At 35.8% G+C, this 26,311-nt stretch overlaps 1 protein-coding gene across 1 annotated transcript in view; it reads right to left on the bottom strand.

Moving 5' to 3' along the window:
- Mms22l (MMS22 like, DNA repair protein) overlaps positions 1–26,311 on the bottom strand; it is a 128,568-nt gene that overhangs the window by 1,668 nt on the left and 100,589 nt on the right. The window contains exons 16-23 of the mRNA XM_004628288.2: positions 22,500–22,651; positions 21,414–21,556; positions 15,948–16,107; positions 11,902–12,071; positions 9,463–9,674; positions 7,641–7,804; positions 2,889–2,985; positions 805–972 (exon numbers count right to left, since the gene is read on the bottom strand). Coding sequence (XP_004628345.1) covers positions 805–972; positions 2,889–2,985; positions 7,641–7,804; positions 9,463–9,674; positions 11,902–12,071; positions 15,948–16,107; positions 21,414–21,556; positions 22,500–22,651 — 1,266 coding nt within the window. The remainder of the gene's footprint in view (positions 1–804; positions 973–2,888; positions 2,986–7,640; positions 7,805–9,462; positions 9,675–11,901; positions 12,072–15,947; positions 16,108–21,413; positions 21,557–22,499; positions 22,652–26,311) is intronic.

Raw genomic sequence — 26,311 nt, 5'->3', positions numbered from 1 at the left:
GCCATAGAAAAGTTATGTCAGGGTGGTCTCTGGTGTTTCTGTTTTAAGCATTTTGATTTACTATACTGAAAAGATGGATTCTTTAGTTCACTGAAGCTCTAATCAATAGTCATGTCTCTAAGCAAGATCTCAAATATGACAGTATATAGTAAAAATTTTACCTACAAATATGGGTATATATTAGATTGTATAACTATAGCTAAACATGTAGTTAAAATATTTGATTCATTAACAAATGTCATTACATAAGAATACTGGTGTACTTTCTCCTATACAATAATCTCTTTTGAACTATAGACTTAGGATACTACATTTCTCAAAATAGTTCAACACTGTTTTGGTTTATAGGAAAAGAAGTGCCTATTTTTGAATAAAACACTTGGGTCACTTATCCCACTAACTGGATATACATGATATAGAGGACTTGATAAATCAGGCAGCCCTCAAAGGGCTGTAATTTATCATTGGATTCTACAAAACACAAGGCACCTGAGACTCTGCAGATCGCTTCTCAGTGAAGAACGCTAAATGTGGTTTGAGCATAGCAGCATCACCAAAACATACAGCTTTCTCTGGTGATCCTTTGGAAATGAGCAACATGGCAACAGGCGTGTGAATTCCGCTAAGCCTGTCACTGAACCACGGTACTTTCCAATCACAAAACTCGCACTAGAGCACCGAAACTTTTTCAACTCAAAAGGACACACTCCAAATTTTTCAAATGGAGAATGTGCCATTTCTATAAAATGAAATACAGATTTCATAATCATTGCTTAAGCAATGTAATAGTATCATCAAACATACCTTTGTTCAGTATTCTTGCCAATACCCCACTTCAGCTCCGAATCCTTCAGAGACTGAGTGAGGGTAGATATCAAGTGGACGACAACCTGCTGGTTCAGTGTGGCCACTATCTCTAAAATGCCATAAACTTGATGACTGTATCTTATTCCATACTCTTGGATAAACTGCCTGAAAATCAACACATTACGCAAGATTCAAGTCCAGAAACACAGGGAGAGGGAAGGGTAGCAAAAATGACATTTAAAGAATTAAAATGCATGCAATATGTGCAAATATCAACTTTCCACAATGAATATAATCACTATGTACTGCCAACATGTACTAATAAACAAACAAACAAAAAACCTGATTTGTTTTTTTGGGTAATTTCCCTGGGTTGGTATTTACACTGCAATCAACTATAACCTGATATTAGAAAGGTAATTTCAAAAATGACTTCTTTAAAAACCTATCTGCAACATGAAGACTACAGGTGACACTTTATTTTTTATTTTTATTTTTTTCTGTATTTTAAGGAAGGGTCTACAGGGTGTTCAGGGTCTCACTACTAGATCAGACTCGTAGTGATCTGCCTGTTTACAGCCTCTCAAGAGCTGGGATTACAGGCAAGCACCACCACGCCCAGTCTCAATTGCTATCTCAGCAGCGCCCCAGGGGTGGGGCCAGCAGAGCAGGCCAGGGATCAAACCCTGGGTCCCTGCACCTGCTTGCACAGGCCCTTTAATCCACTGAGCTATTTGGCCAGCCCCTACAGGTGACACTTTAAAGTGAGAAATGAGAGTCTTATTTCAGTGAGAGGCAGGAGAGACAGAGTAAGGGCAGTGGGAAAAGGAGGGAAAAGTTCTGATTCTTTGAGGGAGAACTAAGGGGAAAAAAACTAATCCCAATGGCTTTGCATTATATTCACTGCATCAAAATCCGGGTGAGAAATGTGTAGCTGGGAAGAAAGTTAGGTTTCCTGGTTATGTTTTAGTCTTTCATCTCTGGATAGACTAAAATCATTCTTATGAGTAAACCAAGTTATTTATAACCTTATTTTCTTCAACTGAGTAAGAGACATTAGACCGAGCAGAAACTCTGTATAAGCCTGAGGCAGGAAGACAGCTCCAAGTTCAAGGCCAGCCTGAACTACACAGTGAGGCCTTGCCTCAAAAAATTAAAAATAAAATAAAATAAAAAGTCTGATAAGTGAAGGTAACATATTTTAAGCCTACAATTTCTAGACAACAAATACCTATTTTGCTCAACAAATTATATATAAAAAAAACATTTGATTTCTGATCACATATAATTCTTTCCCCTCCGGGATTTTACAACTTTAACAAATCCATTATTGTTATAACAAATCCATTATTGTTAAATGTGATCACAATTTAAACTATAAAAGTTGGGTGAATGCTGACTTCAAAGAGAAAAGCTGAGGAAACAAAGATCCAACAAAGTGAAGAGAATAGGCTCCAAAGTATTTATTAAAGTACCAGTAAGTTAAGAGTTACGTACGATGAAGGTAAACTTAGGAACTTTGAGAAAAAAATATTAAGAGAAACAAAATCTTTTTTTAAACAGAAGGCACCAGACTCTAAAAAGAGGTAAAGCAGGAAAGAGAAAAAAGAAGAAATTAGTCTTCAAGTTGCACTGTCACTCTCCTGAACAACAGATCAACTTCTACACAGCCTGTGCTTCACAAAGTAAACATCAGGGACTTTTCTGGAGCGGCAGTATCTCAAGCAAGTGGGAAAGTCCAGGACTTTACAGTGGTCCTGAGTGACACAGGCCAGCGAGTGCTGCCAGCCCTGCTCCTGTGGTCAGGACACACACATCCCACTTTTTCCTCTCCAAAACTGCAAAACTCTTACTAAATTCACAAGTACTTTTAAATCAGTTTTCTATCTTTTCCCTTGGAACTTTTACTTTTCAATAAAATAATACAATGTTAACAGAACTACTGCCAAAAATACAATAACTGCAATATTATAAACAAGGAGTAACACATCATGTTTTGGATAATTAGTTACTTAACAAACATGCTGGCTGTCAAATGGTTGGCAGTTGTCTCTTTGCCAACTGGCATATTTTCCAGTTACCTAAACACAGAAGTCAGCTGGGTGGCAGGTTCTCCTTCTGACCCCACTTGGCAGGCTTTTACCATGTGCTGCAAGTTTTCTGTGGCCAGCCTTTTAACTAGGAGGAAAAATTATAGCATCACACAGTGTCTGAACTGACCATCTGGATTCTCACTTTTAGCACTCTTGATTTAGAAAAATATGTTGTTTTCTTGAAGTATGTACATGCTTTTGTGTTAATTTTCAAAATGAAATAGTTATGAGTTTTTTGTGTTCTAAAGTACACCTAAACGTGTCTATTTTTGAGTCTTAAAACTGAAACCATACGTGTGAAGATGTTTTTCTCTTAGAAATGAGCCCATATTCAAAAATACTACAATGTCCTAACCTACAAGCAATGTTACACACTGACAAAAGAGACTTTAAAAATTCAGATTTAGAATTAAACAGGCTATTTTTAAATTTGTTAAGTATATTCTTCCCACTCCTCACACATATATGACAAGCCTGATACTACCAACAATTTATTTTCACTTAAAATCAGGTAAACCTACACTATATATTAAAAGGAAAACTATTTGTGATGATATCTTCCTTTTAAAAGACATTGTATAGAAATAACATTTGTATTCTTTAAATATAGAACAAGACAAAATTGTGTGCTTGTGCCCCTAAACATGCGAAAATGTAGCCATGGTTTGGATGTGAAATGTTCCATAAAGACCTGTACACGAAGCACATGGATCTCAGCCTGCAGGCTTCTGGGAAGTCATGGAACATTAACAATGTGGGCCCAGGGGAGGAAATGAAGTCAACAGGGCTGTGCTCTCGGAGGGGAACTTGATCCTTAGCCTCTTCTATCATTCTCTGCTTCAGCTCCATGTGGACAGCAGCCTCCTCCCACACACACACAGTCATCTAGATGTTCTATCTCACCACAGGGCCCAGAAGCAAAGGGACAACTGATGGTGGGCCAAACCGCTCACCAGTGGGCCAAAACAGAGCTTCCTTCTTTGGTAGTATGTGTGCTGCCAGAGCAAGCACAAAACTCTCCTCTCTTAGTTCACTGCATCAGACATAAGTTGAATAACACAGCTATTGAGAAAAAAATAGAAAACCCAACATGTTCTAAATGCTACTGAAGTCTTCCTAGGGTGTTTTGGCAGATTAGATAGGAAATACCTAAGAAGAAACATGTTTCTGCAAGAAAAAGAATATTTCCAGAAATGAATACATGATAACACAACCACAAAACATGATAAATGTGAATTTAAATTAATAGGAAGTAAACGTTTTCATGGCATGAAGCTGGTAGATAAAGAACACACAGCAAACTGTCTCTACAGAACTTTCATAACTTCTATTAAATGCAGTATGACTTATGTTTTTAAAAAGATGTCTTCTTGAAAAACAAGCAAAATCTCTATGGAGAGAGTATCACATCACAAGGAAGTGATCTTCTCCATTACTGAGCACTAGCTTTTAGAATAACAGCTTTCCTGAGATAAAGATAGTACAGTGCTGCCCTCTGAACAGTTTGCAGCGCACCCAAAGTTGCGGACTCGTCATCATCAGAACGTGTGCATCACTCCTGGGGAAAAACCCTTATGCTTATTTCTTCGGCAGTCACTCCCCGTGTTGTTGTTTCTCCTCCACTCGCTGATATTCACTAATCTGCTGCCTGCATATATGTATTTGCCATTCTGGAAAGCTCATGTATAGAATCATACAATGTACTTTTCTGCAAGTGTCTTGTCTTTGCTTTATAAAATGTGTTAAAAGTTCACCCACATCACAGAATTTACCAGTACTTACTCCTTTTTCTGGGTTAGTAATATTCTGTTGGAGAGATTTACAACATACTGTTGAACAATTTACTAATGGACCTTTGGATGGATTCCATTTTTTGACCTGGATGGATATAGCTGTCTTATAAAAAATTTTTTTTAAATCACTTTTTTATTTGGTACAGGGTCTCGCTATGCAGCTCGGACTTGTGATCTTCCTGTCTCAGCCTCCCCAGTGCTGGGATTACAGGCATAAGCCACCATGCCTGGGATTTCACTGGCCAGCTCAGTGCCTGGGGCCGGCATAGCATGTGAGACTAAGGATCAAACCTGGCCCTTGTGCTTGGCAGTCAGGTGTTTAGACCATTGAGCTATCTCGCCAGTTGGATATAGCTGTTTTAAACATTAATGTAACACTTTTTAAAATTTTGACTTTTTTCTGTAACTTTTAACTGAACTAAGTTACCTTTTGAAAACTGGGTAATATTATTAAAAAAAAAAAAAAACCCAGGTGTATTGCCATATAATTCACATACTATAATTTCACCTATTTAACAGTGTTCATAGTTCAAGGGTTTTTTTAATATTTTCAGAATTAGTCAATTTAGAGTGTTTTCATTCTTTCAAAAACAATATTCTGTATCTTTTTGCTAACTTGACTCTTCCTAACCACTAACTGTCTCTATACAGATTCAACCATCATAAATATTTTATATAAATAAGTAGTTTTTAGTGACTGAATCCCTTTCACATTCGTATTTTGCAGGTTCATCCACATGACAGTATGTGTCAGTACCCCATTCTCTTTTGTGGCCCAAATAATACTCTATTGAATGGGCCTATCAACTTTTTGAAATCTATGCACTGAAGTTTTTACTGCAGGGCTTAATAGTGCTATAAACAGTAATGTAAACATTTCTATGTCAGCATGTTTTCTCTAAGCCAATCAAGTAGACCTCATACTGTTTTTTCAGCTTAGAAAGATAGCAATGCAGAGATGGAGAATTCTGTCCTCCATCTACACTGAACATGCAATGCGTTCACTAGTTAGATGTGCTTGTGAGTTCTGGTCTCCTTCATGAGAAAATGTTGCTGGCATGAAACAACAGAGTAGCTTATGCTTATAGAGTAGTGCTGTCCTCATCCTCAGAGGATGTGTCCCAATACACCCAGCAGATGCCCCAATCTGTGATAACACCTAGAACTATGTGCTATTTTTTTCATATCTATCCAATAAAATTTAATTTCTAAATGTGTCATGGTAAGATATTAACAAGAATTATAGGTAGAACCCTATACTATAATAAAAATCATGTGAATAGGGTTTGCCTCTCAAAATAATGTTACTTTACGTTTCAACACTTCAAAGCTTCTTTGGGATTTGACATGTCTCCGCTGTGAGCATCACAATTCTTGCACTTTGGGACCACTGTTAAGTAAAATGAGCACTACATGAACCCAAGCACAGTAATGTCTGTAATTCGTGGCTCATAGGTAAATAGCATATACTGTGTGGATACACTGGAAAAAGGGATGATTTGTGAGATTTCAGCCTGCTATTCAGAATGGTCTATACTAGGTTTACTTCTAGATGCTCCTGAAGAACCTGATGTATTCCAAAAGTAGGGCTTTTGGAAGGTGACCTGATTATAGGAGCTTCTAGCTGAGTTGCTGTTACAAGGCAGGGTCACTGAAGATGTCCTGCAAGGCTTTATCTCCCTCCCAGCTCTTTCCTTGATTCTTCTCTACTTTCTAGACCCTGTGCCATTAGCAGTTCTCCTGTCATACCATTCCATTTTATAGACAGGTAGTCAAACAAACCTCTAGATAGGTATAATTTAAAGCTTAGGAATTATTTATTCTGGAATTTTACATCTATTACTTTTAAACACTGTTAACAGCAGGTACTTGTAACTTCATAAAGCAAAACTGGATAAAGGGCAACTAGTGTACTCCCTATTCTGTCAGCAATTGTGTTATACCATACAACAGGCTTTCACTAAAATTTAAAATATGGATGTTTTTCAATAATGTCAAAGTTTCTAAAAAGTCGGGAGGCCACTTCTGGGTATTCTCCAGTGAACAAGGTATTACTAGAGTATGCATTTAAATATCAGTGTATTTCATATAAACATGATGCTTTTTATAAACCTGGGTTAGAAGCAGAGATAAACACTTTAAATACAGAAGTAAACATGGATTAAAAATACGCATGTCTGAGATAAAAAGGAACATTTCAAAGTGTTATTTGAGCTTTCCATTACTACTCTGGGCACTGACCTCAGATTCTTCAGGGCAAGCATTTTATTCATTTATCTTAACAGTTAAAAGTACTTATGTGGCAACATTTTGAGAAGCCCTGCCCTGAATCATGATGTTATAATGCTAAACACATATAGAATACTGTATTTACACTAAAAAATTTTCCAGGATAGAACTAATAGCAGAATCCAGTATTTGCCTAATAAGCTCATTAAAGTATCTTACAATAGAAAATAAAAAAGTGGTATTTTAAAAAAGAAGTTAAGGTGATAAGACTAAAAACAAAGGGACTAGAATCAGAAGATTTTTATAAGTCTCTCCCAAATCAGCTCAGATATTCAAAAACTTGCATAGAAGAAAGTAATTGACCCCTCACCACCTGATATTTAACAAACTGCATTTAATATTGGAGTAAGGCTGAACAAACTTTCTTTACAAAGTTGACAAGACTAATCAAAGGACGTAGTACATAACTGTCAAATGAAAACAAGGCAAGGAAAAAACTCACTAAAATAAGACTGAAATATGTCAGCTTTAAACCACTTTGTCAAACATGACCTCGCATATTGGTTGGTGTTTGCTGTGTATCCATGATACCCAGTAAGCAATAGATATGAAATAATAACATATTCTTTTATAACTACCAATTTAATTGATGGCGCACCGTAGAGTCCCAACTTGTACACAGAAAATGATGACAAATCAAGATCATAAACTGACAAACCTTGGGGTTCACTGATCAGCACCAAACATTTTAAGATGCCAGGCAGGAGCAGTTCAATCTCACAAAAATCTACATTAGTTTCTTTGAAGAGTTGGAGGATGAAGGCCAAAATGGCTGCCAACCGAGGAATGGGTGCAGACCCTTTATAGTCTAAGTAGGATTTCCTGAAAAGAAGTAATACTTTGGTTTTTTTCTTCTATTTAAACTTTCAATAGCGCTAAAACAAATGCTATGTACTTTACAGGTATTAGTAAATTTGCCACCCAAATTAATAAAGTACAGTTTAAAAAATAAGTATGAGTGTCTTACCATGGTATTTTCAAGTAAGATTTTAGAAACAATGCGTATCTTTTTGGTGTGCTACATGCCAGAATAGCAGATATAAGCTATATTAAGTTCCATGACTCCACAATAAATTGAAACCTAATTATTCACTCGTTTGTTTACCCTTTCTAATATAAGTCTGGTCTCTTCAATTATGTCCGCAATGCTTTAACACTTTCTCTACTGCCAAAATGGTATACACATACAATCCTCACATGTGAGGGTTTTACCTTTCCAAATGAAAGGAGTATTCTAGGAATGAACTTCCATTCCAGTCTTATCTCCTTCCTTCCTCTAGTCTTAAACGTACCAGAGAACTAAGTAAGGACTTAGTGTCATCTCTAGGAAAGACAAATTTTATTATTACAACTCAAGAGAGAATAACAATAATTTATCTGACTTATCTTTTTGGCCCCAGCACTTACAATTCCTGGCTCATAGATGCTGCTCAACGATATCTGTTAACTAAATAAATGAAAGTGAGAACTATTCAGTTTTTAAAGTAATTCTAGAAAATATGAAAATCTGGTGAGTTACTGTTAAGTTTAAACTATGCATCCAGACATACTTGAAAAAACTTACAATTTTCTACAGTAAAGCAAAAAACCCCCAATGACTACAGATTATAAGCTTCTTTAAGGGTAGGAACTATATTTAAGTAATCATTTTTCTTCCTCATAGTGATTTCCAAAACATCTACACATTTGATCTATTCATTTTCTTTGAGGGCAGGGTTTTATCTACTTCATTCACTGCTGAGTATTCAGAGGGTGCTTACAGTATGTAGGGTATAAGTCTAAGAAAAGGAGCAAGGGAGTCACCATTTAGTGGTAAAGTTTAATAAAACAAAAAAGACAGGAGCTTTGAAAAAAATAAGCACAAAATTCTCAGGAATTCAGAGGAAGGAGCCCCAATTTTCTAATTCCCATGGGATTAAAAGTAAGGCAGTCTCTTCATCTTTAGTAGGCATTAAAGAAAGTAAAAAACCAAAGACACTTCAGAGATTATTAACTTTGGGATCTTCAATCAGAACTATGAAAACAATCCCCCCTTACCCCCTGCATACTAAGGAAAGTCAGCTAAAGCAGCCAGGGTCCTAAACAATGGGGATTCAAAGTTTTTATGCCTTTTGTACAGGGTCTCACTACACAGCTCTGACTCATAGTGATCCTCCTATTTTCAGCCTCCCCAGCACAGAGACTACAGGCATGCGCTACTATGCCAGGTCTTGGTGGCCGGCTCAGCACACCTGCGGGGAGGGGCTGACACAGCATGTGGTGCCAGGGATCAAAACCTGGTCCCTGTGCTTGCTTACGCGGGTGATTGGTCCACTGAGCTATCTCAACGGCCGAGCAAATGTCATTTTAATAAAATGTTAATATTTTTCACTAAAGTTTCAAAATTATCAAATGCCAATGTTTCTTAAAGTACTGTTGTATCACATTTTAGTATAGATTAGTAATTTGTACATATATCTATTTTTAATACATGCATGTACCTTATAACCTGTATGATGCATTTCTTCAGAGATGACATCCATGGAACAGTGGATGAATTTCTCAGTGCCAACAAAACAGGATGTTGTTCAAGACCTGCAACATATGGCGAAGTTGGAAGAAATCGCCCAATATACTGCTCAATAACATTCCCTAGCAATTGATTCAAGTAGGCATTTGCATTTTGAGACTGAGAGCACACAATACACATGCCCTGCAAAAAAAAACAAAAAGAAAAAACAAATAAAAGGCAAAGTTTCAAAAATTATTCAATTTCAATTTACAAACAATAATTAGGAACTTACTATTACATTCTCCAATGCTAGTATTCATGTTACCATTTATAACTTTATCAATAGACACAAAGATATCTTTGAAGTTGAGACTGGGTAATGCATATGCTATTACATCTGACCAAACATGTATTTTGAGAACATGGACACAGGAAATAGGGGGAAAGATCAGGGAGAAAAAAAGGGAGATTCTTTTTCATCATCAGAACACTTAACTTCCAGGATCATTACAATAGTTATAAAATACAGTTTAGGTTAGTCTTTTTATGTAGGATACTGATTGTTTTGTCTAAAAGTACAAGAATTATACTAAAAAAACATATTAAATGTAATTTTAAAAAGATAATTGGAGAAGAAAGCAGATTAAGTCCCAGAATAACGATGATTTATTCAGAGGTTTTTCTATTCTAAATTTCTCAAAAAAATTCCACAGTGAGTTAATATTACTCTATGTGTATTTTGCAGTAGGGAAACTGATGTCTAGAGTTGGGAGCTTAATAAAGATCACAAGAACTCATAATACTTATTACATATCTGTTGATTTAATCTCTTCCACTTGGTATCAGTTAACATTACATTTCACATAGATTACAATAATCCTACAAATGATTAAACTCAAAGGCACGAATACCCCAAGAAAGCAAATAGATACTCTGAAAACAGAAATTTTGCTGTTATTTGTTAAGTATGCAATTTAGTTAGAAATTTTTTTTTTTTTTTTTAATTATGTATCTGGTAGAGGGTCTCACTATACAGCTCAGACTCATAGTGATCCTCCTGTTTTCAGCTTTCCCAGCCCTGGGATCACAGGCTTGCGCACCCAGGCCTGGACTCAGTGGTCAGCTCAACGTACCCAGGGGCAGGGCCAGCATGACATGTGATGCCGGGGATTGAACCCCGGTCCCTACGCTTACCTAAGTAGGTGATTAGTCCAATGAGCTATCTCACCAGCCCCACAGTACTACTTTTGCATATCAGACAATAATGAATTGGACATTACTATCAAGATTTTCCATATCACACAAGTTGAAGTTGCTCAAAAACTAGCTGGGCGTGACAGTGCACCCCTGTAATCCCAGCACTTGGGAGGCTGAAGCAGGAGGACTGTCCAAAGTTTGAGACCAAATCAGACTACATATTGAGTTCAAAGCTATCTGCACTGCATAGTGATAGTCTGCCTCCAAAATAAGACAAAACTCAACTCAATTGTTACTTTCATATCTGCATCTGCAGAAATTCCATTTTAGTTAGCAGTTTATCAATGTTTCTGAAATCTATATAGGTTCTAATCTCACTGGCTTAGTTCAAAACAATTTAGATAATGCATGGTTATTTCAATGAACTACTTAAAGCCTTCTAAATCTCCAATTTAATCCCCACACTATCTTTGATGCCCACACTAGAATCATTTTTTAAAGTATATACATGATTATGTCACGACAAAATTCATCAACACTCCCAATATAAGAGATGAATCTCAATCTTTTAGCATGGTACGTAAATCCTTCTACTATAAGGCACCCGCCATATGAATTTCTAGAAATAATAGAACTATAGTAACTTGGTTCATGAACTTGATTCTACTATTCTGATCACAATCCAAGTTAGACAAGAATGGAATCAAATTCAATGGCTAGTTTCATTCTTGACAGGTTTGGTTTGCAATCTGAATGGTGGAGAGAATTGAGGTTATAAACTGAGGTACCACTTCATTTGCTTTTCACCAGTTTGCCCTATATTTCTTACATCTCCTGCCCTTGTATATATTTGCTCCTTCAGACAGAACAGTCCTCCACTCCTATTTGTTCTTCTCTTTTGTACCTAAATATCACCCCCAGAAGCTTCTAAGTCTGGCGGATAAGTCGCTGAGGTTTCTAAGGAAAACACTAAGCACAGCTGCTAAGTGTTTGTGCTAGTCTGCCACTGCTCCATCTCAAGCTCTGTGAGGTAAAGGATTTGTCTTTATAAACCTTTCTTTTCAAAGTCAAACACAAAAGAAATAAAAATTTGTTCAGGGGCTGTACCACAAATACATATGCATGTACCCTTGAGTTTACAATGTACAGTTTTAAATCTGCATACACTGAACTGTATTTTAAGACCAAGATTCCATTGCTTTATGCTTATAAGCAGCCATACTTAGTATACCTGGAGATATAAAGGTAGGCTCTTCTGAATTGCAGTCAACATAGCTGCAGGTAATGCCTTCTCTTGCTGTAATACTGTATGTGGCAGCAGTAAACAATCTATGATTCGAAACAGCAACTTTTGGGCTTTAGAGGTGGCAAAGATTTGTGCCCACGATTTAACAAGAATTCCTAATAAAGAGAAAAGTAACAGCAGTTATAGTTATCTTCTAGCTAGAATATTTTGTTATTTCATGAAAAAAAGTGTACTTAATACAAATAGGTGGTAGGAAGAAATATATTAGGAGTCAAAAGACTCATTTCACTGCGTAAATTTCTCTGTTACAAGTCAAGATACACAAGTTTTCTGAGCAAGTTTTGTCACTCATAATGATACACATTGCGATACGTTTATTTTCTTAATACTTCTATTTATGTTTTTACACAGTATAATTTTATAGGCTGACTGAATCCAGTTTGCAACATGGAAAGACATAACTAAATTTCATTGTTAAAACAGAGAAATTAGATAAGTTTTAACACTGTGGAGCGATCACTTAGGCTTACTGAACCTCAATTTTCATTATCTTTCAGTTATTTAAAATGAAGAAAATGTGATTCTTAAAGAGAAACATACCAGGTGTTCTATGCACACATAATCCCAGCAATTGGGAAGCAGAGGCAGGAGAATCACCTGAACCCAGAACAGGTTAGATTGTGAGTTCAAGGCCAGCCTGAACTACTTACAGTGATCCTGCTCAAAACAAAACTATACAAAAGAAAGAAATATATTTCTTTACTTAAAATGTATTCATGATTTCCTTGATGCTAGGAGTCTGTCAACTGCCACATTTGATGATAGTAAAGCTTAACAAACGAATACCTCTTATTTAAAAATGTAAATAAAGTTATACAATTTCCACTATAGTGTATTACTACTGAAGCCTCATTCATTGAACAATGAGACTAAATGCTTGTCCAAACAGCAGTGATACATCGATTGCATAGACCTCTATATATTGTTGCATCTTATAAACTAAAAAAGATAACATTCAAAATCATTTCCATCAAACAAAAACTTTAAAATTCAAGCTCAGCTGGAAAACAAACATAAAGAGTACACTGATGTTAAAAAAAACAACCAATAATCACGTCTAAGAACAGCAACATTAATCTTCTGTAAAAGGAGGCACAATAATCAATCATAAAGAAACACAATGTTCATTTAGCAATATTTTAAACAATGTTAACTTGCTCCTCATGTCTTCAGTAGGTAGAAAACTTCAGTCTGACAGCAATAGGAGAAGAACTCATATTGTAATTTCCATTAGTATACCCGTAAAGGAGCTGCTATCATCACCGACATATGGAATGATTCATATCACACTCAGGTGTCACAATGTGCATTACTTACAGAGATCTGCCAGCCCCAAACACCCCATCTATCTTTGTATTTCATCTTTTGCAAAAGTTAAAACCTTTTGCTGAAGATCTTGTGTTATGAGTGTACAGAAGACAAAAGTAATATATTTGCTGCACTGCTGTTTCAAATTCCTATTGTTTAAATTTCCAGCAAATGGTAATTGTGTACGTATGTGTATTTAGGTGTGCCTGTGATACTTGAAAATGAAGGCAAACAAAAAAATTTAAGGAAAAAACTTTGGGAAAAGTTGACTTACAGTTCCTTTATTTAAAACAAGATCTCTTTTTTTTTCATTATAAACATCTTTACTGATAAAAACTGACATTAAAACATGAATACCCACTGATAATCTTCCCATTCAAATATAATCACAACAGTTCTTACGCATTATTTTTCTACACATAAAGAGTTGGGATCATTATGAGGTGCATTCTATAGTCAGAAAGTAATCTTGCTCATTTAGAAACATTCAAAAATATATTATGTACTATTGTTTGATTTATAAAATTATTAAATTCCAGAAACATTTATTTAGAATCTGCTATCTCTTACATTGGAATTCTTAAAGGAACATATTCCCAGTTTCCAATCTAGTGCCTGATACTCAGTAAATATTCTTTTGTGTTCAAACACAACAGGATGAGAATGGAACATTAAAAAGATATTGCCACCACCCTAAGTTTAAAATTTAGGAGGGGCATGTCAAGTACACAATTACAACAAATGGCAAGCTATAGAGTGAGGTTATTGAAACAACAGATGAATCAAGGAGACCACGTCCATCTGGGAATGTGAAAAAGGTGAACACAACCGTATGGGCACTGCAAGGTCATGGCAGAATTTCAATAACAAAAACAAAACAGGAAGATTTACCAGAGACAGAGATGACTAAAAGGAAAAACATGGAAACATACAGTATGAAGCATGGAGAATGAGATAGCCAAACTAAATCAAAGCAAAACAACCCTCTTCTTCCTAAATCCCCAAAAGGAAATTAATGGAAGAGAAGTTGAGAATGTTACTTATGCACCAATCCTGCCTTTAGAAATTACTGAATTATAATTAGAATCCTAGAGCTTCCCTTAACAAAGACTGATTTTTATCAAAGTTCTGTGCCTTCCACTAGCAGCCATGCAAGTGAACAGCAGGTATCCCTAGTTTGGAAATAGCAAGGTAAATAATCATAATTCTTTCTTTCACCAAGTTATGATACCCCAACCATGACATTTCAAATCAGGTTCTGCTTTTGCTCTAGTTTTTTCTCAGAAAGTTATCTGTTGCAGATTCTAATGAATAAATGGGCAGCACCCATAACTATATGTTTTATGTCTAGTCTTTGAGATATAGGCAAAAGAAAGAATACATATCTATTTGACATTTAATTGAAAATCAGGGATATCGCTCAGAAGCATAAGCAACTGCCTGGCAAGCACAAGGCCCTGAGTTTGATCCCTGGTACAAAAACAAAACAAACAAACAAAAAATTGAAAATCAGCAAGGTAGCAGGACAGGACAAAGAAAGCCCTTAATTCTTCCTAAGTAAAATTTTGTCCTAGTTCTACATTAACACCTATCAAACTGTAATCTTGTACTTCATGATAAGACAATCGTGTACCCTTAAATGTAAAGACATACCCTGTAATCACATATACAGCTTGGCAAAAATGTAAACCTGAATGCATTAGAAAATGCTTTTAAAGATTGATAACTTTAAATGTTTATTAATTTATAACCCTAAATTATATGCCTAAATGCTAAAATACTTAGTAATCTAGGTTTTACTATGTTAAACTTACAATAAATTTCCACTTACATTTCTCTCAGAATTAAGATGTCTGAATTGCTACTACTGCTCTCATTATATCCCACATCATCCATATTTATACATTTTCACGTTCTCCTTTATCTTTCACAACAAAGATAAAAGGTTTCAGACAACCCAAATCAGGTTTATTTATACATTCACAAGATTAAAGGGAATAGATATAAGGTTTTGGTCACAGAGAAATAAAAAAGCTCCAAAACTTAAAATTCTATATAAAAACTTCTAAGAAGATCTTTCTCATGTACCTTTATCCAGTTCCTATTTTGGTTAGCTACATGATTTTAGTGAACAAAGATATTCAAATTACTGATTTCCTAAAGAAAAATGAACTCTATTGTTACTGAACAGGCACAGAGAAAAGATTTCTTTTTGAAAAGAGAGTATTGTATGACACTGTATTTAAAACATAAATATCTAATGCCTTTTCAAATCTTCTCCTGACCTCCTTCACACTGAGCAGACTATAAAAATAAAAAGAAGTGATAGTTTTCTGATGTTTTTAATTCTGACAAAGCCTAAGTAAACATTAGTAAACAGTCCATTTTAGTTATTTAGGTATTCACAATGTGAAGCACAGTAAACTACTGCTAGTGACTGGTCTTTGTATATTTGCTGTATTCATCATAATTTTAACACAAATACAACAAGCATCTGTAGGCTGACATGAATTATTTTAAATTTAATCACTGCATTTCAGATTATTCCTATACTTGTGTGGAGGATAAATGATTTTTCCATTATAGCCCTATCTATCTGGATACTGCAGGCTCGAACCAACCTAAGGAAATGTTACTAGCAAAATAATGTAAGAAATACATACCCATCATCCCATAAGTCAGCTGCAGCCCTGCACTGAAGATTCTTTTTCCCAGGTAAGGTTTTATGTATTTTAATACTTCACCAAGGTATTCTAAGGACTTTGTGACCATGGCAGATTTATCAGAAAGTGTCTGAAGATTCCCGTAAGTTAAACCAACAGCCTATAAATAAAGAAAACATTATTTAACTTTCCCAGTTTTAATACAGTACAAACTGAAAATTCTTTTGTGTGACTTTACACACACACACACACACACACACACACACACACACCCCCCTACATTACACTTAGGCCTTCATCCTTAACTTTCCAAAAAAGGCTCACTGCAATTAAAACAAGTGAAAAGAATTGTCTTGCCTCTTATAATTAAAATAAAGGTTAAAGGAATAAAAAATAATCAATTCACCTATAATTATTTACACAGTCTGATTCAGCAAAACATCACTGAAAAGAGACCTGAAATTTTAGTACAAAAAGCTTAAAACTTAATCGCAGACTTAAAACCAAGACTTAAAAGAGCTTAGTTCATCATATTTCTAGTATGGCTCAGACTTCAAAATCCCCAAGTTCCTACAAGGTAAGCTTATATAAAAATTTAGAAGTAAAACCTGTGTAAGTTCAGTTTTATGATATAATAGATATCCTCCCTACTGTCATAATCTTTTTTTAAACCAGCCATCAGTTGCTAGCTTAACTTTCTCATTGGAAAAAGAAAAAAGAAAAAGATGTGGCAGAGGGTAGAGATGGCAAACGGAAGCAGTATAGAAACTGAGGCAAGGCAGTAAGCGAACAGAAGAGAGAAAAAGAGGAAGGGAAATAAACACATGAATAAACTCAGGAATACGAAAGTAAACAAGAATTTAAAAGTCCCCAAAACATCAAAAGGTGTCTAGAACTGGGTTAGAAAACTTGTAGAGAATGGTAGTTTTCAAATTATTTATGGGAACTCAGGAAGGATTTCAATAACAACTTGGGAGAAGAATGGCACCAATGTTTTTGTACAAGTACAGTTATACAGTTTTGCCCACACAGCTCAAAGCAGCTAAGATGAAGGACAGAAAGCGGATGGCTGCATGGACCCTGGGTACAGGGCCACAGGCCTGACCAAAAGGCAAAAGATGCCAGACAATCAGGGTACTGCTGAAAGGGTTCAAATGAGGCTTCTGGTCCAGTGCAGGTGACAGGAGCAAGTGAGACCTTGAGAGGAGGTGGTTCTTGGAGAAAAGGGAGTGGGAAGTCCGACTGTGGCTACTCATGACCTGGAGGGACAAGTAGTGTAGCCAAAAGCTTTCAGATACTTCAAGCAATGCCAGCACTCAAGGCTTAGTCACAGAAGTGAGTGAAGTGGACTAAAAGACTCCTGAAAACTGAAGCAGAAGCTCTGACAAGTTATCTATGGAAACATTAAAACTTGCTATTCTGTTAAAGAGTGGAAGGACGAAAAAGGAACCAAAGTGACTAGGACACGAACAAATGAGAACAAGAGATACATCTGATTAATTCTTTCTTTTCTACTTAACTCTTTGTCTTTTGTCCTCCAAACTTCTTTTCCCTTGATTAGAAGTCCCCCAACATTTTGGTATTAGTTCCTATTCATACACGGAAAAGATGAGGATCTTGACAAGCTTTTATTATTAGCTTATGTCTTTTGACATATGCCATACTAGAATTTTGTGCAAGGTAACAGCAGATAGCTAGATTCTATTTCTGCATACACTTCCCACCTCAACCTCCTTTCTTTATCTCAGGACTAGAAATTGAGCCCAGGGCTTTGTACATGCTAGCCAAGTACTCTTACCTCTGGGCTATATGTCCACCTGGAAGAAATTTAATGGATTTATCAATACTGTAGAAATCTCTTTTTTACTTTACCACAATTTGATAAGCTGTATTTCTTGGACGCCAGACATAGCTAAATTATGGAACGTGAGGCATCATAGAATCTGAAACCAATGTCAATGAACATTTCATATTCTGCTACATTCAAAGTACTGGGGCTGTCTTATACTTTGAATCAATTTTTTGCTCATGAATGCCTGTTGAAAAGCCTCCAGTCATTTGGAAAACTGTGATTTACTGAATTACATAGCTTTCCAATGTTGACATGTTTCATTATCCATATTGGAAAAAAAATTGTACGCATTAATACCAATTCACATCAGAAAATTCTTTAAGTATCAGGAATCTCTCAGGCTCACAATGAAAAAATACAAGTTTTCCAAAATTCTAATTTTCTTGAAAGCTCAAATTATATTATTAGCAACACATACTGTCAGTTCTCTTTGAAGTGATAGGTTTATTTCTTTCATTCATTTTTGAAAAAATGTCTGCCATATATCCCAGTTTGAGTAACCATATTTTGTCAGTTGTTCTTTCAAGATAAAAGCAGTCACTTCAACTTCCAGTCAAATAATAGACAACCACAATGCTTTGGAAAGTAGCAAAGGTGCTTTAAAAGTATACTTTGCATTGTCATTCACAGAATACAAACGGGTCTGTACTTAAAGGTCACAATCTAATGAAGTTAAATTTCACTGCTTCATTAATGATGTCCTTAACTGCCCCCACCACGGTTGCATAGTAGTGTAAATTGTAAGAGATACAAGTAAAACTTTAGTCACAATTTTGATTTGCACTAGTTTCTGTACGATTTGTGCAAAAACTGGTATGATTTTGAGCTGGTAGAAACTCCTGAAAAGGTATTGGTGACTCCCAGGAATCTATGAACTACACTTTTGAACATCAGCACCACATGTTCATTAATTTGTGTAGTTTAAATCCTCTCAGACTAAAAGATGTGCATTATTTCTCTTCTCTTTTGGCAGGCAATGGGGTTTGAATACGGGTACTGCCACTGAGCTACATCCCCACCTTTTTTTTTTTTTTTTTTTTTGTGGAACCTGGGATTGAACTCAGACCCTTACCCTTGCCAGGGAAGTGCTTATTCTACTGAGCCATCTCCCAGGCACCCCCATCTCTTTTTAAAGAATTATTTTTATTTTCAGGCAGCATTTCACTAAATCACTCCAAAAAGCTTTTCAAACTTGCCATCCTGTTGCCTTATCCTACCAAGTAGTTGGAATGCAGGTATGGACAACTATGCCTGGTTAACGGCACTTATTTCTTAGTACTTTGACTACAACTAATTACATATCATGCCATCATTTCTGTGAAGAAACACAATAGTATAGCAGGCCCTACACAGATATCCTTAAAAAGGTCTGTCTGTATGGTCATGTGTTGGCTGGCATTTGAGAGGCCTTTAGATTTAGAAGGCTTCTCAGTATTCCGTAAGAATGGTTCACTGTTCCTAAAACAACTGTGTTAACAATATAGTCTATGGCAAATACCTCCTTTCCTTCTGTAATTTTGCAAGGACAAGGCAAGGTGGGGTATATGTAAATCAGCTTCCACTAAATAAAAACCATAGACACTATGGTGCTAATGAGCTTCTGTGATAGACAATCCTTCATCTCTTGTCACAATTCCTTACTGGAAGAATGAAGTATATCTTGTGTAGATTCACTGGAGAAAGTCTCCCAGAAGCTACGTTAGGATTTTCTAGATTTCATGTGCCCTTTGCCTTTGTTGTTTATGCTTTGTGTCCTTTTTCTGTAACAGGTCATAGCTTTGAGTACAGCCGTACGCTAAGTTCCATTGGTCTTCCTAGTGAATTGCAGAACCTGGAGACCATCTTAAGAGATCTGTGATACAGCTTCAAACTAAACAAGTTTATGTAGGGGAACTCCTCACCTCCTTCTGCTCCAATTTAAATCATTATGTTTTCATTTCTTATTAAGACATCAATCATTTTTCTAGTAAAATGAATTTATTTTTATTTAATTCATATCCATCCAGAAATCCTATAATCATTCAATCTTGAATTCTATCTGAACCTCACTAGTTTTGGATCAACAGGTATCTTGTACCTTTAATTTATATTGCTAATTTCTGTAAAAGTCTTTTGATCAAATCATATTCATTTAAAAATCTTCATAAGATAAATTCTAAACATCTTACGCCAAGATGCTTGAAATTCGTTACCTATAAAGTGATCTGTCAACAAATCAGCACTAAGCATGCAATGTTTTATATTATTATTTCAACCTTAGTATAGGTGGCATTCTCCAACAAGCAAAAGTTCTATAACCTATTTGATTTTTAAAATCTCTTACAAGTTCTAGATAATGTATTTAGGATTAAGACACGTTGGGGGTGACGGAGCTGTCCTGTGCTTACTGATAAAAACAAACCTGGTAGCAGTGTAGTGCAATGAATAGTGCATTGGACTTCTATTTAGTGATTAAAAAATTATATATATATATATATATTTTGGGGTTGGGTTAAATTAGGGAAGACTTTGAAAACAACCAGTGAAAAGCTGGACTACCTCCTTTCTTGATCTAGCACAGCTCCTACCACACCACATGTTTCTGACTGAGGCTTGAGAGTCAGTGATGAATTAGTGTTCAACAGAAATGTGTATTTTACACCCATACATTCTATTGTGGATTTATAGGACATCTCTAATTTTTTTTTTCTTTTAATGTACTTAATACATGGCTTATAGGGTCTCATTACACTGGTCAGATTTGTAGTAAGCCTCCTGTTTTCAGCCTCCCAAGTTTTGGGATTACAGGCGCGTGCCACCACATCCAGTTTCAGTCACCATTTCAGTTTGCCTGGGGTTGGGGCCCGGTTTCTGCGTCTGCCTAAGCAAGTGCTTCCACTGAACTGTTTAGCCAGCCCTCTAATTCTTCTATCATTGTACATTAAACTTAATGGAAACCAATGGAAGAATTAACACTCATGAAAAAAGCTTATTATATGAATTTATTTTCAGTGTACTTAATATGGACCATTCTGTAGAAAACTAACCAAATCTTACTATAAATATCTTACAAAAGACACCAATCCAAAAATATTAAGAACCTCAACTGGGCTTATAAAACAAATGTTATCACACAAAATATATTCTTTTCAATTTAATAAAATTTCATTAAAAATGGAATGTTAAATGAAATTATTATTGAAATACAAAACAAAACAAGCGGATTAGATTTTAAAGTCCCAATCATACTATACATGCTAGTGGACACATATGATTACCATGCATGGAACAGAATAGTAATATTCAGCTGAAACTATTATGGTTCCTACTGGCATAAATTTAGTCCCAAATACAGAAGAACATGCTTATCTAAAATTTCAGCAATATAAATAATACTTTTATAGTACTGGTTGACCATGGGTAAAGCTTTTATGTAGTATCTTTAATTTTATTATTCTGCATTAAATGTAAACTTTCTGCTGTCTTTAAGAGTACTGTGTACTACATTTGAGATTCACATTTTTCTTCTTCCAGAATTTCACAATAGTAGGGGGACAAGTAATAATTCAATTTAAAACAATTTATTTTTGGAAAATAACTGTATCTATTTCGGACAATTAATAAAAGAAAAATACCTCAAGGAACTGAACAAGTGCTTTTTTAGGATCTTCTGGGGTTGGTAAACATTTGACTTGAGCCTTTGAGAAAACAGTCTTTACTTCTGAGAGTTTAAATATTAACCTTGTCAGTTCAGCCAACTGTTCCATGTAGTCTTTTTCTGTTAAAAAAAAAAAGGCCTCTTAGATAAACTTACATAATAAAATATAAAATGGTTTATACGTTGTATGTACATATGTGTAAAGAATGTAGCATTCCTCATTTATATGTTTTTCTTTAAAGTTTAAATTGCTACAAAATTAGAGTGAAGTCACATATGAACATCATAGCTCTAAAAGTTATTCATACAAAGCCAACAGGTGTAATAAGCAACAAAGAAAATTTAGAGCATTTTTTTCAGCCTGCACTTTAAGGAAAGTGATATACTACGGAATACAGAACTATTGTATGGAATATTTTTTTAAAGTATCATTCAATATGTAATACAACAGTATAAGACAAGTAAAATACCTAATAAAAATGAGAGAAAATTAGTCATAATTGGATATTTTCTTTGTGGAGTGCTGATATTATGACATGTGGTTACACAGATTTCCACTTTTCTGTATGATCAGTTTCTTCAGAATTAAAAAAAAAAAAGTCATATCACCTGAGGAGCAAGTTTTTATTTTGGCTTCCAAGGATATCTTTCTTTTTATATTTATAAAAGGGAAAATCTGTCATAGGCAGTAACAATAACATATCAAAAAAAAAAAAAAAAAAAAGAGCATGGGCTGGCGGGATGGCTCAGTGGTCTAAAGCACCTACTTGGAACAAGCTTAGCAAAGCACAGGGACCGAGGTTCAATCCCCCAGCACCACATGCCAGCCAGCCCCGCCCCCTGGTGGGCTGAGCTGGCCACACACACACACACACACACACACACACACACACAATAAATAAAATGTAAAAAAATTAAAAAAAAAAGGAGCAGGCTACAAATAAGTATTTATATCCATAATCATATTTATTTAATGTATATAAGAAATAAAAAACAAAAAGCTCTCAATAGATTACCACCCTCCCATTCTCCAATCAAAAAGAAACATGCATTACTAACTTACCAACTGCCTGTTCAGGATTCATATCAATGAACAAATCATCAGGAGCAGAGAGGTTTTTAACATACATTTGCAAAACACAGCGGATCCACGATCTTATAGTTGAAGATTGAAAAGATACATTGCCTGAATGAGAAAGTGCTTCACATAATGTGCTGTGAAAACAAGGTGATAGAGTATTAAAGCAAAATCTAAATGGCAATATATTCCTTGAATACAAAGATTAAGTAAAGAAAAAAATTATAACACCTTACAAGCCCCTCCTTGGCCTCACTTGTTTTTAGAGGAAAACACTACAAAAGGCATGCATTGATTAAAATGAATGCTATAGATTTATACAAAAAAGGACTTAAAATACTGTTTTTTTTTTTTTTTTAATATTCTAATACTTCCTTCTTCCACTGATGGCATATATATAAGCTAAGGCCACAGGAAATGCTAAATAACATGATGAAATATAGAAAAAACTAGGGGCTTATAACTAGCTAGGTGATACAAAAATGAAGTGGCAAGTGAAAAAACAAATGAACAAACAATAAAACAAAACCAGTGGCCCTTGGAGTAATCAAGTACAGAAGTGGTAATGATTATTTGTGTAAAAAAACCACTAAAAACAAAATTTCTGTATCTCTGATTAATCCCATCCTTTTCTGCTTCTCTAATCCACATGCAACAAAGATTACCTAGTAGAGAATTCTAAAATCATACCTCCCAGAAACTTGAAAAACAACTTATTTCTGAGAAGCCAATGACCTAACTAAATCTCTTTTGGGGAATACTGTGGAATCAAATTCAGGACCCTGTCCTTGCCAGGCAGGCACTTTTGCTGAGCTATCTCCTTGGCCCAAAATCTGCTTTCTAAAGAGGGAATAGAGAGGACAGTTTAAACAACAATAAAGTACCTGTAAATTTTTAAAAATAGGTATAATTCACCCATGTTTATAACAGAACAACTCATAATAGTTGAATCATGGAAACAGACAGCAGATAAATGGATGAAGAAAATGTGGTATATACACAATGGAGGGCTGGCCAAATAGCTCAGTGGACGAAAACCTTAGGCAGAGCACAATGGCCAGGGTTCAATCCCCGGTCTGTCAGTGCCGGCCCCGCCTACAGGGTGCAGGGAGATGGCAACTGAGACTGGGTGTGGTGGCACCCGCCTATAATCCCAGCACTTGGGAGGCTGAAAACAGGAGGATCACTATGAGTCCAATCTATGTAATGAGATTCTGTACTAAAAAAAAAAAAAAAAAAAAAAAAAAGCCAATGGAGTACTACTCTATTATAAAGGATAAATCTGAATCATTTGCAGGAAAATGGATAACCTTGAGACCATAATGCTAAATGAAATAAATCAGACATTCAAGGTTAAAAATCACACTTTTTTTTTTTTTTAGGGTAACAGGGATCAAACTCAGGACCTTGTGCTTGCCAGGCAGGCGTTTATGCTGCTGAGCTATCTCCCCAGCCCCATCCCAGTTTGTTCTTATATGAGAAATCCCAAAGTGTAAACAATTTAAAGAACAAAATAAAAGACAGATGATAGGAAACAGAGAGGTAGGCTTTTTAGAAATGGGAAAGGGCTTTGGGGATATGGAAGTACAAGGAAGGGCAGAAAAGGGAGAAAAGAAAGTAAAACGGACAAAGATGGGATGAGTGTATATAGCAACTCCCCATAATGAGAATATTTACACATCACAAACATATTCTAACTATATATATGACTACATATAATCATATATATATATATATATATATATATAATCATACCTCTAAAATATCTTTGAAATATCCAAACCTTTGAAATATCCATACCTTTGAAATATCCAAAGCAATTCTTTTATAAAAGTACATAATGAAGAACAGATTAGCTGTTACTTACATAACTTTCCCTCAAGTTATTTAACACCTTCTTCCTTCACTGTGTTCAACTGTTATTAACAAACCAGTCTTATTTTATTTACTTTTATAAATGTTTTATTAGGGTCTTTTTTTTTTTTTCAGAACTGGGGATTAAACTCAGGATCTTGTGCTTTGCCAGGCAAGTACTTATTCTACTGAGCTATCTCCCCAGCCCCTAGTCTTATTTTAAAAATAAAAATTATTTCAAATTTCAACACGTTTAATAATTAATATAAATGTCCATTATTACCGCAGGATTTTCAAGCTAGAAGGGATCCAAAAATTGATACAATTGAAGTTTAATTCCCTTACATTACTACTGAAAGTCCCGTACGACAGTATATACTTAATGACTTTGGTTAATGGACCTCTTAGAAAAGGAATTTCCTCACTAACTTCATCTCTGTTCATCTTCACTGACTGGCAGCTTAGGCAAGAACTACATTGGCCTCTTTGGTCTGTATATTTATATCATTTCCCCTCATTCTGAAATTCTTAAATATTCTTGATCCCTCTAAGATAGGAGATTGGGCATAGCAAAGCAGGCTGGGGAAGCAGGTGTGGCCTGTTCATGATAAAGATCCTGGACGTGTGTAGAACAGTTCCCAAAGCCCTGCAAGTTCTCACGAGAACTGGGGCCAGTTTTCAATAGGACAGCCTAGACATGAGGTCAGCCTGAGGCGTGGGATCCCAGCACCACCTCTCAGAACCTATATGCAGAAGAGAAAGGCAATGCATAAAGACCTTGATATCGTAACTTGCGATGACAGCCATGCTGCATTTCCCAGATGCCACATGCAGTTTTACTTTTACCTTCTTTTTCTCTTTGTTCAGCTCAGTCTCACTCTGCAGAATCAAAGTTTCTCACCACTCTTCGCTTTTACTTTCTCAAATAAACTTTCGGATTGTTTTTTCTCATTTCATCCCATTCTTTGAGATGAGAAGACCCTGGATCCTATCTCCAGAGGAAGAGGCAAGCAGCTCAAAACCTGGCAATATTTAGTTGGTGAGCCATGAGGAATCAGGCTTCCTGATACAACTCTACTATTTCTATTGTAACTTTTTAACTACAGTTATACCTTGGCATTGGTCATTGGTTCTGGGTTACACAACAGGCACCAAAGACAATGAATACCAGATTGTTTTGGCTGGTGTTACGGTTTACATGCAGATGTCCCTCCAAAGCCTCATGTGGTTATAGGTGGGGCTTTCTCAGAGGTGGCTGGATTTAGACTGTGTGATGCAGGGACTAAGGGTGTGTAATTACTAAATTACTTCACTCATTGGTTTAACATAATTCGGGCAGGATTAAAGGTGCCCCACCCTGGGTGTGAGTACTACCCACCCTTGGTAAAATATAAGGGAAAAAGGAGAGGGCTAGTATGACTGCTTGCTGCTTGCCTCTTGATCCTTGCTACTTCACTGCTGGCTACTGCTCCTTGCTTTGCTCTGCCATGGACTGGTTTTCCTCTGTGACGGCCCTCTGCTAGGCCACCCTGCCTTGGAGCCAGCTGACTACGGACTGAAAGCTCCACAAACTGTGAGCCAAAACCTTTCTTCCTTTAACTTTGGGTGTCAGGTTATTTGCCCCAGCAGTGAGAAAAGTAACTAAAATAGTGGGGAATAGTAGTGAAACACAAGGCAATCAACATAGATAAGTTCTACTTGTATATAGAATACCAAACAAACACCAGTACCAAGACAAAATCTTCATGTAAAAATGTGTCAAATATCAAATTTGGGTAGTTTGAAAGCAGTAGAATGATATCATAACATGCCTCTCACAATGACAAGTACAGCAAAGACACCTCATGAAAACAGTAACAGGAGTCTATGAGAACAGTTTTGCAAAGGTTTAACCAGCATCATTAACCAACAATAACAAGCTACTAAACATAAGTTAGCTCTCC

The sequence above is a fragment of the Octodon degus genome, unplaced genomic scaffold (assembly GCF_000260255.1).
Source record: "Octodon degus isolate 3935 unplaced genomic scaffold, OctDeg1.0 scaffold00022, whole genome shotgun sequence".
NCBI classification, from domain to species: Eukaryota; Metazoa; Chordata; class Mammalia; order Rodentia; family Octodontidae; genus Octodon; species Octodon degus.
Note: the sequence above shows the minus strand (reverse complement) of the source record. Positions and strands in the feature narration are given on the sequence as shown.